The 14,527-nt window shown below is 43.3% G+C and overlaps 1 protein-coding gene across 3 annotated transcripts in view; it reads right to left on the minus strand.

Moving 5' to 3' along the window:
* The window catches only part of EVC2 (EvC ciliary complex subunit 2), a 329,045-nt gene that overhangs the window by 127,995 nt on the left and 186,523 nt on the right, over positions 1-14,527 (minus strand). For all 3 annotated transcript variants that reach the window (XM_063923401.1, XM_063923393.1, XM_063923385.1), the window contains exons 9-10: positions 11,008-11,153; positions 3,437-3,761 (exon numbers count right to left, since the gene is read on the minus strand). In XM_063923401.1, coding sequence (XP_063779471.1) covers positions 3,437-3,761; positions 11,008-11,153 — 471 coding nt within the window. The remainder of the gene's footprint in view (positions 1-3,436; positions 3,762-11,007; positions 11,154-14,527) is intronic.

Raw genomic sequence — 14,527 nt, forward strand, 5'->3', positions numbered from 1 at the left:
TGCTCTATATCACAGATTTACCAGGATTATATCGGATTCAGGGTATTTGCCTGCAGGGTGCAGGGAATAGATCCCAAATAATCATAAAGAAGCAGTTTCGTTAACACCAAACATTTTATGCCTACTATAGTCTACTTCTTAAATAACTACCCAAAAAACCCTTTACGCCCACGTAGATGCTTAAACAGGCAGCGGCCGTGGAAGCCATTGAGCAGCATCTGCCTTCTGCCTGTAAGCCAACAGATGCTTAGCTCTCGACTCGAGAGACCCGTATTCTCATCAGCGATTCTACAGCTCATTCCATGAGAGGTATTTCCAAGATCAGTGACTAAATTTAGATTTAATTAGGGGATTGGCCAAAGGCTCAGATGCAGGCGTATGGGGAACTGAAATCAAATCCCCATGATTGATGAACAGAATGTCCAAAACAGGATGTAATAAGTGTTTGCCCATAAAGGAAATATACTAAAACAAATGTTTTCTATAAAAAAAGAAGGAAAACTAGAACCACAACTGTACATCTTACAAGGAAACCCTATATATAATAAAGACATTTTCATTGTTTCTTATTTACACGTATATACATTCATATGGTTAGCCATATTAGCATAGAGACAGAATAGGGTGTATTTGTTTGTGGGTCAGAGTTGGGTGTATGTGTGTGCATGCCAACTTCTAACTAGGGAATTTCGGCAGGTACAGGGCAGGAGGCTGATGTAATATGATGGACATTTAGGCTGTACAAGCTAATGTTCTCAGCCGCACTCCATATTGTCAGTATGCGGTTCAAACATTTTGCATTAGTAACTAACTAGACTAGATTGCAACAGTATTAGTGTGTTTGCCCATGGCCCACACAGGTCCTGGATTTCTGCCAGCAGGTTCTGATGGTCCACTAGTGATTATTGACCAATGCAAGTAAAAGGGCTATCCGTGTACGTGGCGTCTTCACATGATGCAGGCTGAATCCAAACCCAAACAATGTCACCACCTGGACACACTTGTAATGCGGTTTCCTATACGGATCAATGATCACTATCCCTATCAAATAGAACTACACAATACAGCACAAGCAGAACACTTGGCCAAATTCTATACACACACACACCTATATTTATTCAGACTTTTTTATGGTCTAATGATGCATTCAATAATATAAAAATATAGTTAATTATTATTCTATAAAGTCTTCTCAAAAACCCAATACGCAATTTTATTGACCATTTTTATCTTTTACGTTTTTTTTTTAACTTTGCGGTCTGATTACAAAGATGCATTTAACAAAGGTCACAAGGCAGTATGTTCATATGCTCCTGCCTAGGATGCCATCATATGGATGGGAATAGAACGATTAGTGGTAATTCACAGCAGGACCATTCCTTGAAAATCAGTAAAAATGCCCCATATGTGACACTGTAAAAAAACAAAAAACTGTAGCTGTATTTTTTGAGTTTCAACATAGGTTGGCAAGTAAAATCACAACTTATTCTCATGGATTTTCATAAAAAAAACAAAACCCATAGGCCTTTAATTTGGAGTTGAGGGGAATTATCAAGTAGAGGTTTCCTTTATAAAACGGTGGTGACCTTGGCTTGTCCTGTACGTGACAACTAACTTTTGTGATATTGACCCAGATTTATCAAGCTTTGGAGAGTGTTAAATAGGACGGTGATAAAGTACCAACCAATCAGCTCCTAACTGTCATTTTTCATACACAGCCTGTAACATGGAAGTTAAGAGCTGATTGGCTGGTACATTATCACCGTGCTGTTTATCACTCTCCAAAGCTTGATAAATTGGGGCCTTTGTGGGAAATATAATGTACATTTTTCTCTACCTAAAAAACAAGTCTAGCTAGGCACTTTGATATTACATCCATATTTGTTAAAAAAAACTTCCTTGTGTTCAGTTTTAATGAAAATTGATATGTTAAAACTTTTACACATTTTCTGTATGTGACGGTGGAATGGCCCGGAAGCAAAACATCAGGATCTTGAGGGAGGCAGTGACCTGGCCACTTCTGTAAATTATGGTCATCCAAACGGCACCGGTCCCAGTCGGAGGCACCTGCCTCCACAGTGAGCGGAAGTTCATCACCTCCCAGCCTCCCAAATCAAGATGAAAGTCATAAGTACATGATGGTGGGACAGTATTCCAAAAGCACAATGCTGGGGTGGTTTGGACAAAGCTGCAGATGGGTGGACCGAATCATGATATGAGGAAGGGAATGGAGGCTTACAGGAAGCTATGGACTGAGAGTCACATAGTGGAAGGAGCAGGGTCCTCCTGAATACAGAGCAGCGGTGCGAGTCTCCGGAGATGATTACACTACTTGCTATAAGGCCTGATTCATAGTTGTACACAAACCAGATGATTGTGAAGATGACCCTGCATCTTCAGACTCAGCGCTCGGATCTGCGATGCCGGAAGGAGGCATCTTCTTTCTTCAGACACCTCCTGCCTCATGATCATATTAGTTGTATGGTACTGCACAGCCGCTTCCCTGCAGCTGTGCAATACTGTACAACTCTGAGTCAGGCCTACGAGTTAACTAAAACATCTAATAGAAAAGTGTTTTTTAATTATCATATGCATATGTAAATCCCTGCTGCAGAAAACAAGCCTGACTTACAAATAACTGGTATTTCTTTCAGTAACACAGAATCCTGTGAATTAAAATTACAATCTTATCCTCACCTTGAAAACAATAACAGCAAGAAAATAGGAAGCTTAAAAGATTAGACATTCATGGTATGTGTCATATTTAATAACACAGTAGCTTACAAAATCTATTAGTATATCCATTATTCTGCCAGCCCGTGTCTCGGTATATGTCTTCTCTATTAACAAAACTGATTTGTGCATAAAGTGTTACCAGGCCATTCTCTTGCAGCATTTTCTGGTGTTTACAGCGACCTTTCAAAGTTGAGAAGCCTCCAGGGTCTGCTAGACATTTACTCTTCTTGTAATATGACAATAAAGAATGATTCATTGCCGAGGTTTTAGATTAGTGTTGCAAGAAGGTTCTACAGTATGTTATAAAAATATACGCTCAACGTTTGTTCAGCTGTGAATAGGATCCCAACGATCTGCCTGAGCCAATGGAGAAGTTGCCCATGGCAACCAATCAGTGCTGAGGTAACATTTACAAAGTGCATTCTATAAAATTGTAAGTACAGTAGCAGCTGATTGGTTGCCATGGGCAACTTCTCCACTGGCTCACTTCTCCATACTTATCACTGCTTCATGAGTAGACCCCCAAGAGAGGCCGTTCCCCATGAATGTATTGGGGGACCCCAAATACAGACTCTGGGACCAATCAGGTGAAAAAAAAACAATATTGTGAGGACTTTGAAGCACACAATTCATGAAACCAATGCATTTTGAGTTTACGTGAAACATGGCTGATGTTTGGCATTTGACCTAGTTGAAGTACCTTTTCCTCAGCATGCTTCATGATCCCCTCCGCCTCTTCGCTAGCCTCTTTCTGCCTGCGCAACTGAATGTCCATTTGTTTTCTGGTGTCCAGGTTACATTCTGCCGTCAGAGCCACCATTTTCCTCTGATGTTCTTCTCGTATTCTCTTCTCAAGGTGGCTCCAGTGCCCGCTCAGGGCAGCGTACATCTTCCTCTCCTCCAGAGGTGAGAGGCTCCCGGTGCTGGCCATCTGCCTCAGCAGTATCCCAGTGACATCTTTGCAGACTTGAATTCGACACACTTCCAAATATGCATCTGCCTGGGTTATACTGCTGATCTCTGAGCTGGTGAGACACAGAGGTAGCAGTTATGAAACATTTTACCTTACATGTCACAATATTAAAAGATAAAATGATAACATTTTACATCAATCTGTTATCAAATGCTCCATCTGTTTTTCTAAGTAATTCATATTATCAGCACATTTTAATTTCTATGTCTTATCACTTATTTGCCTCACAGCAGCGGGGTCCTGGGGTCAATATTATCTGTGCTATGTTTTATGTTTTCTCATGTTTGCTGGGTTTCCTGCAACAATCCCTGATCCTCAAAACATACTGGAATTTGAATTGGCTTGTGACAAAAAATAGCTTTAATGTGCATGTGGTACGGATGGCATGGTATCGGGATCCAGGCGCTTGGTATGCCGGCAGTCATAATACCGACAGAGGAATCCTGACGCTCAGGATCCCAACATGTACTAGGTGAGTATACTGTCTGTAATCCCAAACCCCTTAACCCTGTCTTTTTCTGCAGCCTGACCCTACCCCCCCCGCACTGCAGCCCAACCCTAACCACCCATTTCTGCAGCCTAAACCTAACCCTCCCCCGCAGCCTAATCCTAATCAGGGGTGCCTAACCCTAAGTGCCCCTCCCCACAACCTGAGCCTAACCCTACCAGGTGGTGCCTAACCCTAAGCACCTGGCCTCACAGCCTAAACCTAACCCTCCCTCCCCCCGCAGCCTAACCCTAATCAGGGGTGCCTAACCCTAAGTGCCCCTCCCCACAGCCTGAGTCTAACCCTACCAGGTGGTGCCTAACCCTAAGCACCTGGCCTCGCAGCTTAAACCTAACCCTCCTTCCCACGCAGCCAAACCCTAACCCTCCCCTCAGGTGCCTAACTCTAAGTCCCCCTCCGTGCAGGCTATCCCTAAATACACCCCCACCCCCCACCCCTCGGCCCAGCAAATCCTCATTTGGGATTCCGGTGTCTGTATTTCGCCTGCAGAGATCCCAACCACCAGGATCCTGACCCTTGTCTAATGGTAAGAAAATGACAGGAATGAATAAAATAAAATCTTGCAAGTGACTACAAAATGTTCTACAATATAGCTAAAAAAATGCAAGATTCTGAAGACAGATGATAAAATACGTGTATTACCCACCTTGTTTTACTGCTAAAATATTAATACATAATTACTCACTACCTACATAATTTACATTCCAAACACCAATATGTATTAGAAAGTATGCTATTACACATGAGTAAATATATAAAAATGGCCACCATGTCCCCACCTTATTGTATAATCTGTTTGTAAAAGTTCCAGAAACAAGCCGTGCCCTAACCCTTTCTTTTTTTTCTGCACCTCCTTCCCAATACATCCTTTATTTTACACATATATATACACAGCAACCAGTTTACAGCATGTGCGCATAAACATCTGTAATAGAGATGGCCATTGTGTATTGATTGTTAACCACCGATGGTAGATGGTTTTGCCATCGGAGAACAATAGTTCTCCGCCATCGATGGCACACATCCCCTTGATTGTTTTTTTTTTTTTTTATTATTTCTCCTTGACTCCGGAACAGGGACCCTTATGCGACCCGCAAAGCTTTGCTCCTACCTCTGATTGACTTACTGCCCGGTGAGTAATAGAACAGGGATGTTACATCAATGTTAGCCCACCGATGACCATACCTAATCTGTAATATGTGGCTGACATAAATCAGACTCGTATGCTACTGGTAATGACCATAATCCATCTTCAGTTCTGCATACGGGTTGATGTGCTGCTTTTGTATGTGTTTTTTTAAATTGTAAATCCCACTTTGCAGCCACATCTACATCAACGTCAGTGAATCAGCGGTCGCTATTCTCATTAAGATGGAGCTTTGCCATCCTACTGCAACTAACTATGAGGTAGACTCTATAGATATCGGAGGTCGTTGTGGGAAGCACATCCAGCAGGCTCCCCATGGTCTTTTTACACCTAGTAGAAAACTGCTGTCATCAATCAAAACTAGTTGCAGAATAGTATTTATGTCTTATCGTACTTTTTCTCTTTATTAATAGATAACCTTCAGAAAACCGGACCTCTTTGTGCTGTGAGACAGATTGCCATCTCCAGCACAACATATCAATCTTGTCATCTGACACAGAACATATTAACACACAACATGATAAACAGACGGGAGAGTCAGCAGCAGCAGCAAAACACTGTTGTGAACACTGAGGTAAGAAAGGTCACTTTGATGAAGTTAGCTGATGTGCCCATCACCACTGTAATGCATGGAGCTGGTCCCTGCAGGAATAGCATCTAGCAGCATCATAATGTATTATTCTTTACTATAAGGACACTTCTTCTTTACTATAAGGACACTTCTTCTTCAGTATAAGGACACTTCTTCACTGTAAAGATACTGTTAAGGTGTGCTACTATTACGCAAAGGGGGTCATTCCGAGTTGATCGCTCGCTAGCTAGTTTTAGCAGCTGTGCAAACGCTATGCCGCTGCCCACTTGGGGAGTATATTTTAGCTTAGCAAAAGTGCGAACGCTTGTGCAGCCGAGCTCTGCAAAGACAGTTTGTGCAGTTTCAGAGTAGCTCTGAACCTACTCAGAGCTTGCGATGACTTCAGCCTATTCGTGTCCGGCTTTAACGTCATACACCCGCCCAGCGAACACCCAGCCACGCCTGGCTTTTTTCAGACACGCCTGTGTTTTTGCAAACATTCCGTGAAAACGGTCAGTTGACACCCAGAAACGCCCCCTTCCTGTCAATCTTCTTGCGGCCGCCAGTGCGAAGGAAAACTTTGCTAGAACCTGAGCACAACCACATACAGCTTTGTACCCGTACGTTGCGTGTGCGCATTGCGAGCCATACGCATGCGCAGATATGCCGTTTTTTCACCTGATCGCTGCGCTGCGAAAATCGCCAGCGAGCGATCAACTCGGAATGACCCCCAAAGTGCTAAGTTAAATTGTGTACCACATGCTAATAATTAAAATCAATAATTTCTATGAGCAAAACTGAGAGCATGATACATAAGCACTTTAATCACTCTAGTGTCTTTTAAAATGACAACAGAAGCATTTTGGATAAGTGACAAATGTCCTAAGCGCTTATTAAATACAATGTCTAAACAAACTTTAATTGAAACAAATAAAATTGATGAAACTTTGGCACACAGAGCATTGTAAGCTCTCAGTATCTGCTGCGAGACCAGTACGACTTGACAGGTGTACTGCCCCAGTCAAACATCGCACCTGCCACTGTGTGTGTGTATATATATATATATATATATATATATATATGTGTATGTATGTATGTATGTATGTATGTATGTATGTATGTATGTATGTATGTATATATATATATATATATATATATATATATATATAGAGAGAGAAATTCCAAGGTCCGGCATTCCCCGCATAATGGAAAACTTGAGCCGGTGCCCTCACAAATGGGAAGTATACAACGAGCGCAGGTGCGGCACTCAGGCAAATTCAGCAGCAGAAATGACAGGCGGAGACTGTGTTAATCAATCAACGTTTCAATATCTGAAAATATTGTCATCAGGATTACAACATGAACTAAACATATACCTTTATAGTGCCCACCAAACAAGAAAGTAGCGGTTCCCGGGCTGGGACTGATCACCCGCCCCGTCGCCGCACACACACTGACGTCACCCGTGAGGTGCATTCTACTACGTGCACCGCTTTGTATCTTTATTAGCAATAGTGTGCTATTGTTGTTTTTTATGAATATATAATCTGTCATTATTAGATTTGAAAGTGTTTACTTTGTTCACCATATTGCATTCTATTACAGCCTGTTTCCGTTTTCGGGTTGCCATGGTAGCGGTGCACGTAGTAGAATGCGCTTCCCGGGTGACGTCAGTGTGTGTGCGGCGACGGGGCGGGTGATCAGTCCCAGCCCGGGAACCGCTACTTTCCTGTTTGGTGGGCACTATAAAGGTATGTGTTTTAGTTCATGTTGTAATCCTGATGACAATATTTTCAGATATTGAAACGTTGATTAATTAACACAGTCTCCGCCTGTCAGTTCTGCTGCTGAATTTGCCTGAGTGCCGCACCTGCGCTTGTTGTATATATATATATATATATATATATATATATATATATATATATATAGTCCAAGTCAGTTGGCACTCAAATAAATGGATAATGGCTCCAGGTGCACTTCCAATCGTAACATACAAATTTCCAAATAAAGGCACTCAGAAGACTTCACAAATAAATCAGCAACAGCTTGTATTGCCAAAAATCGTCAAACGTTTTCGGGGTCTCTGCTCCTTCCTCAGGACAACACCAACCTAAAGCATAAAACACATATCCCACTTATATACCCCACGGGTAATCACACTCACCTGGGCCCGCTACAAACAGCGCGCTCTCTACCCACGTTGCAGCGCTCTGTCCTACTTCCGGTGGACAGAGTCGATCACCATGGGAACCGCTATGCGTTCCACACGGCTCCACTTCCGCGTTCCACCCGGACGAACCCTCACTACCGCACACACAGGGGAGACCCGATGTCAGCTGCGCACAGGGAGAGCGATTTCACCCTAACCACATCTAACATAGTGTGCAATATTACGGGCCTCATGCTATACCCGACCGTAGTCAGATTTACAGACAGCACAGAGGGGTAACCCTGGAAGCGACCCCAGGTTGCATTCAATACAGCCCCACACGTGTGCTCCCTTAAAAAACATGACTGACACTCAGGCAGAATGAGTATCCCAATAATCAACCTAAATCATAAATCACAAAACATATATAACATCTAATGTACATAAACTAAATAATCACATTGGAAGAGAAAAAAGCATACAATAATACACAGCAAAGAAGAACTACAGTTTATAACATATTCCAGTTAAATTTTCTCATTGAGACCATTGGGAGAAATGGTCCCTAATCTCATAATCCATCTTGACTCCTTAATAAGTAACATTTTGGCTCTATCCCCACCCCTAATAGGTGGAGGGTCATGATCGATCATAAAATGTCTAAGTGATGACAGTGGATGATTACACTCTTTAAAATGCTTTGCCACATGTTGATTAATATTACGACCTAATGAAGTCAAATGTATGGTAGATCTCTGTGCTGCCATACTTTCACTAAATTTACGTGTGGTCCGACCTACATAGTATAACCCACAAGGACAGACCACAACGTAAACCACAAAAGAAGAACTACATGACAACACAAACCGTATGTCATAGGTCCTGTCAACATGAGGGTGTCGAAAGGATTTACAAGTGATCATGTGACTACATGTGGTGCACTGAGTACACTTATAGCAACCAGGTGCCTTAAAATAAACATTACTAGGATTAGGCATATTTCTACCTGTAATGTCTGTCTTCACCAACCTGTCACATAAATTGCGCCCCCTACTAAAAGCAGTAACTGGTTTCACATCTCTAAAGCACTGTAAATCAGGGTCAGATTTCACTATAGGCCATAAAGCCCTAGTCGCTCTTTTGCGACTAGGGCTTTATGGCCTATAGTGAAATCTGACTATATAAATCATACATTTCTAATACTGCAGCTTTCCTTTCTTGCTGTTTATATATGAATGCTTCCCAGACATTAGTAAAATTTTTTACAGCTAAAGTTAAGTTTTTTGGTTTGGCCGTAAAATCAACAGTAGAATAAAAGTATGATTGCATTGTAATGAATTATGTAGTGCCCAGTGCATTCAGAAAAGAAACTGTGCCTCAAAGTCCCTCCGTTCACCCAGAGGCAGCCTGTACAGTAAGTGCAGCTGTCAAGTCAAGATAAAGACTCAAATTGGAAGCAGCTCGTTATAAGGTTGCATATAGTGAGTGTGACCAAGCTATGCATGCGCATGACAGGAATTTATGCATTTTTGCATATGTCTAGCCAATTCTAAGTCGGACAGATCTTGGCCACATATGTGTGTGTGAAATGCCCATTTCTGGGTGGCAACTTGGCATCAAAGCTGCAGACACATGCAAGAGATACTGATTTTGTGGGAGTATCAATAATAACGAGATCAATATTTTTTGTATTTACCTCACACAAACAATCTATCCAAATATTGGAGGTCATCAGCACATTTGTATAAGGGTTGGGAACCCTGTGAATGTATACCAGTAGATCTAGTTATGCAGTACTGTTAAGAATAATCTATTTTCCGTAGCACATATACTCTATTGCATGTGTGTTTGCAAATCCCAATGAAATGTTGACTTTAACGGCAAACAATAAAATTACATGATTTTCAAAATGCAACAATAAAACTTCTGGTTGCCATTTACATACTATGGGGGACATTTACTAAGCAGTGATAAAAGTGGAGAAGTGAGCCAGTGGAGAAGTTGCACATGTCATCCAATCAGCTACTCTGTAAATTTTCAAAGTATGCAAATTATAAATGTTATGTCAATGCTGATTGGTTGCCATGGGCAACTTCTCCACTGGCTCATTCTCTACTTTTATCACTGCTTAGTACATGTCCCCATATACCCCTAATGATTTCACTCATCCAATGAGGTCAGACCTCTCCCTACCCCCTGGACACCTGGAGCTGTCAGTAATCCATAAGAGTGACAGAAGCGCTTAGGGAAAATGTGAGGGAATTATAGGTTAGAGACAAGAACTATGGTTATAAGGTTGAATATCACTTTTCTGAAGCCAGTAATTCTGCAGCATAAAAACCATTATATTTTCATCTCTAAAAGCTGCAAATGAGAAAAAGCATCACTGTTAAAAGTGCCTTTTAAAATAAACATAATGTTTCCAGTAATCTGAAGTAGCATCTGTTGGCAGAATCTTTTACGCGCTTCAAATAACATCAAGCACACATGCTTCTGTACTGCTCTGCGGGAAAAAAAAGTTGCAGAACTCAAGCCGTGATTACTAAAGATCCTCAAATGTATTCCTATTATGCTTCAGCACAACAGTAAGATGCATTTCCTCTCTGAAGACAATAAACAGATGCAGACATTTCGGTGCTGTTTTAGTACTTGTCGCCATGGGTCTAGCAAAGTCCAGACTATATGCAAATCAGGGATCCTGCGAGGATTAGCGAAGTACAGGAAGCCGCAGGTTCCGATCTCACATCTCTGAATATTCATTTACTGACAGCAGTGTTTATTTGATGAAATGACGTTTCACTATTGATAAAAGCATCAACAAAAAGCTGTCTCCTGAGGGCTAATTATATTTGTGAAATCTGTATTCTTTGTTGCTGATTGCAGATGCGAGTCAAAAAGCAGTAATAATACAACAAACACTCACTCATCCAACGCTTGAAGCATGTTCTCTGGCTCTTCCAGGGCCAGGATGTCAATCAAACGATTAATCGCAGCAGAGTCTTCGGTGACTGCATCGGTGGGTTTGGCTTGTGGTTTATGTTTTTGCTCATCAATTCGATGTGATTGTCCCTGGGGATGCAGGATACAGTAATATATTAATGCTGTCCATGTATGCAGCTGGTGGGTTTATATTTAGAAACAAAGCAGTTATGTGTTTTGTCACCGTAACAAATCAAAAATAAGAATTTACTTACCGATAATTCTATTTCTCATAGTCCGTAGTGGATGCTGGGACTCCGTAAGGACCATGGGGAATAGCGGCTCCGCAGGAGACTGGGCACAAAAGTAAAAGCTTGAACTAGCTGGTGTGCACTGGCTCCTCCCCCTATGACCATCCTCCAAGCCTCAGTTAGGATACTGTGCCCGGACGAGCGTACATAATAAGGAAGGATATTGAATCCCGGGTAAGACTCATACCAGCCACACCAATCACACCGTACAACCTGTGATCTGAACCCAGTTAACAGTATGATAAACGAAGGAGCCTCTGAAAAGATGGCTCACAACAATAATAACCCGAATTTTGTAACAATAACTATATACAAGTATTGCAGACAATCCGCACTTGGGATGGGCGCCCAGCATCCACTACGGACTATGAGAAATAGAATTATCGGTAAGTAAATTCTTATTTTCTCTAACGTCCTAAGTGGATGCTGGGACTCCGTAAGGACCATGGGGATAATACCAAAGCTCCCAAACGGGCGGGAGAGTGCGGATGACTCTGCAGCACCGAATGAGAGAACTCCAGGTCCTCCTCAGCCAGGGTATCAAATTTGTAGAATTTAGCAAACGTGTTTGCCCCTGACCAAGTAGCTGCTCGGCAAAGTTGTAAAGCCGAGACCCCTCGGGCAGCCGCCCAAGATGAGCCCACCTTCCTTGTGGAATGGGCTTTTACAGATTTTGGCTGTGGCAGGCCTGCCACAGAATGCGCAAGCTGAATTGTACTACAAATCCAACGAGCAATCGTCTGCTTAGAAGCAGGAGCACCCAGCTTGTTGGGTGCATACAGGATAAACAGCGAGTCAGATTTCCTGACTCCAGCCGTCCTGGAAATATATATTTTGAGGGCCCTGACTACGTCCAGTAACTTGGAGTCCTCCAAATCCCTAGTAGCCGCAGGCACCACAATAGGCTGGTTCACGTGAAACGCTGAAACCACCTTTGGGAGAAATTGAGGACGAGTCCTCAATTCTGCCCTATCCGTGTGAAAAATCAGGTAAGGGCTTTTATAAGATAAAGCCGCCAATTCTGAGACACGCCTGGCTGAAGCCAGGGCTAACAGCATTACCACCTTCCATGTGAGATATTTTAATTCCACAGTGGTGAGTGGTTCAAACCAATGTGATTTTAGGAACCCCAAGACCACATTGAGATCCCAAGGTGCCACCGGGGGCACAAAAGGAGGCTGTATATGCAGTACCCCTTTGACAAACGTCTGGACTTCAGGCACTGAAGCCAGTTCTTTTTGGAAGAAAATCGACAGGGCCGAAATTTGAACCTTAATGGACCCTAATTTTAGGCCCATAGACAGTCCTGTTTGCAGGAAATGTAGGAAGCGACCCAGTTGAAATTCCTCTGTAGGGGCCTCTTTGGCCTCACACCACGCAACATATTTTCGCCAAATGCGGTGATAATGTTTTGCGGTTACATCCTTCCTGGCCTTTATCAGGATAGGGATGACTTCTTCTGGAATGCCTTTTTCCTTCAGGATCCGGCGTTCAACCGCCATGCCGTCAAACGCAGCCGCGGTAAGTCTTGGAACAGACAAGGTCCCTGCTGGAGCAGGTCCTTTCTTAGAGGTAGAGGCCACGGGTCCTCCGTGAGCATCTCTTGAAGTTCCGGGTACCAAGTCCTTCTTGGCCAATCCGGAACCACGAGTATAGTTCTTACTCCTCTCCTTTTTATGATTCTCAGTACTTTTGGTATGAGAGGCAGAGGAGGGAACACATACACTGACTGGTACACCCATGGTGTTACCAGAGCGTCCACCGCTATTGCCTGAGGGTCCCTTGACCTGGCGCAATATCTTTCTAGTTTTTTGTTGAGACGGGACGCCATCATGTCCACCTTTGGTTTTTCCCAACGGTTTACCATCTCTTGGAAGACTTCTGGATGAAGTCCCCACTCCCCCGGGTGAAGGTCGTGTCTGCTGAGGAAGTCCGCTTCCCAGTTGTCCACTCCCGGAATGAACACTGCTGACAGTGCTATCACATGATTCTCCGCCCAGCGAAGAATCCTTGCAGCTTCTGCCATCGCCCTCCTGCTTCTCGTGCCGCCCTGTCTGTTTACGTGGGCGACTGACGTGATGTTGTCCGATTGGATCAATACCGCCTGACCCTGAAGCAGGGGTTTGCTTGACTTAGGGCATTGTAAATGGCCCTTAGTTCCAGAATGTTTATATGAAGAGATGTTTCCATGCTTGACCACAAGCCCTGGAAATTTTGTCCCTGTGTGACTGCTCCCCAGCCTATCAGGCTGGCATCTGTGGTCACCAGGATCCAATCCTGAATGCCGAATCTGCGGCCCTCTAGTAGATGAGCACTCTGCAGCCACCACAGAAGAGACACCCTTGTCCTTGGCGACAGGGTTATCCGCTGATGCATCTGAAGATGCGATCCGGACCATTTGTCCAGAAGATCCCACTGAAACGTTCTTGCATGGAATCTTCCAAATGGAATCGCTTCGTAAGAAGCCACCATTTTTCCCAGGACCCTCGTGCACTGATGCACTGACACCTGGCCTGGTTTTAGGAGATTCCTGACTAGCTCGGATAACTCCCTGGCCTTCTCCTCTGGGAGAAACACCTTTTTCTGGACTGTGTCCAGAATCATTCCTAGGAACAGGAGACGTGTCGTTGGAATCAGCTGCGATTTTGGAATATTTAGGATCCACCCGTGCTGACGTAACACTAACTGAGATAGTGCTACTCCGACTTCTAACTGTTCCCTGGACCTTGCCCTTATCAGGAGATCGTCCAAGTAAGGGATAATTAAAACGCCTTTTCTTCGAAGAAGAATCATCATTTCGGCCATTACCTTGGTAAAGACCCGAGGTGCCGTGGACAACCCAAACGGCAGCGTCTGAAACTGATAATGACAGTTTTGTACTACAAACCTGAGGTACCCTTGGTGAGAAGGGTAGATTGGGACGTGGAGATAAGCATCTTTGATGTCCAGAGACACCATATAGTCCCCTTCTTCCAGGTTTGCTATCACTGCTCTGAGTGACTCCATCTTGAATTTGAACCTCTTTATGTAAGTGTTCAAGGATTTTAGATTTAAAATTGGTCTCACCGAGCCGTCCGGCTTCGGTACCACAAACAGCGTGGAATAATACCCCTTTCCCTGTTGTAGGAGAGGTACCTTGATTATCACCTGCTGGGAATACAGCTTGTGAATGGCTTCCAAAACTGCCTCCCTGTCGGAGGGAGACTTTGGTAG

Source organism: Pseudophryne corroboree, chromosome 1, assembly GCF_028390025.1.
Source record: "Pseudophryne corroboree isolate aPseCor3 chromosome 1, aPseCor3.hap2, whole genome shotgun sequence".
Classification (NCBI taxonomy): Eukaryota; Metazoa; Chordata; class Amphibia; order Anura; family Myobatrachidae; genus Pseudophryne; species Pseudophryne corroboree.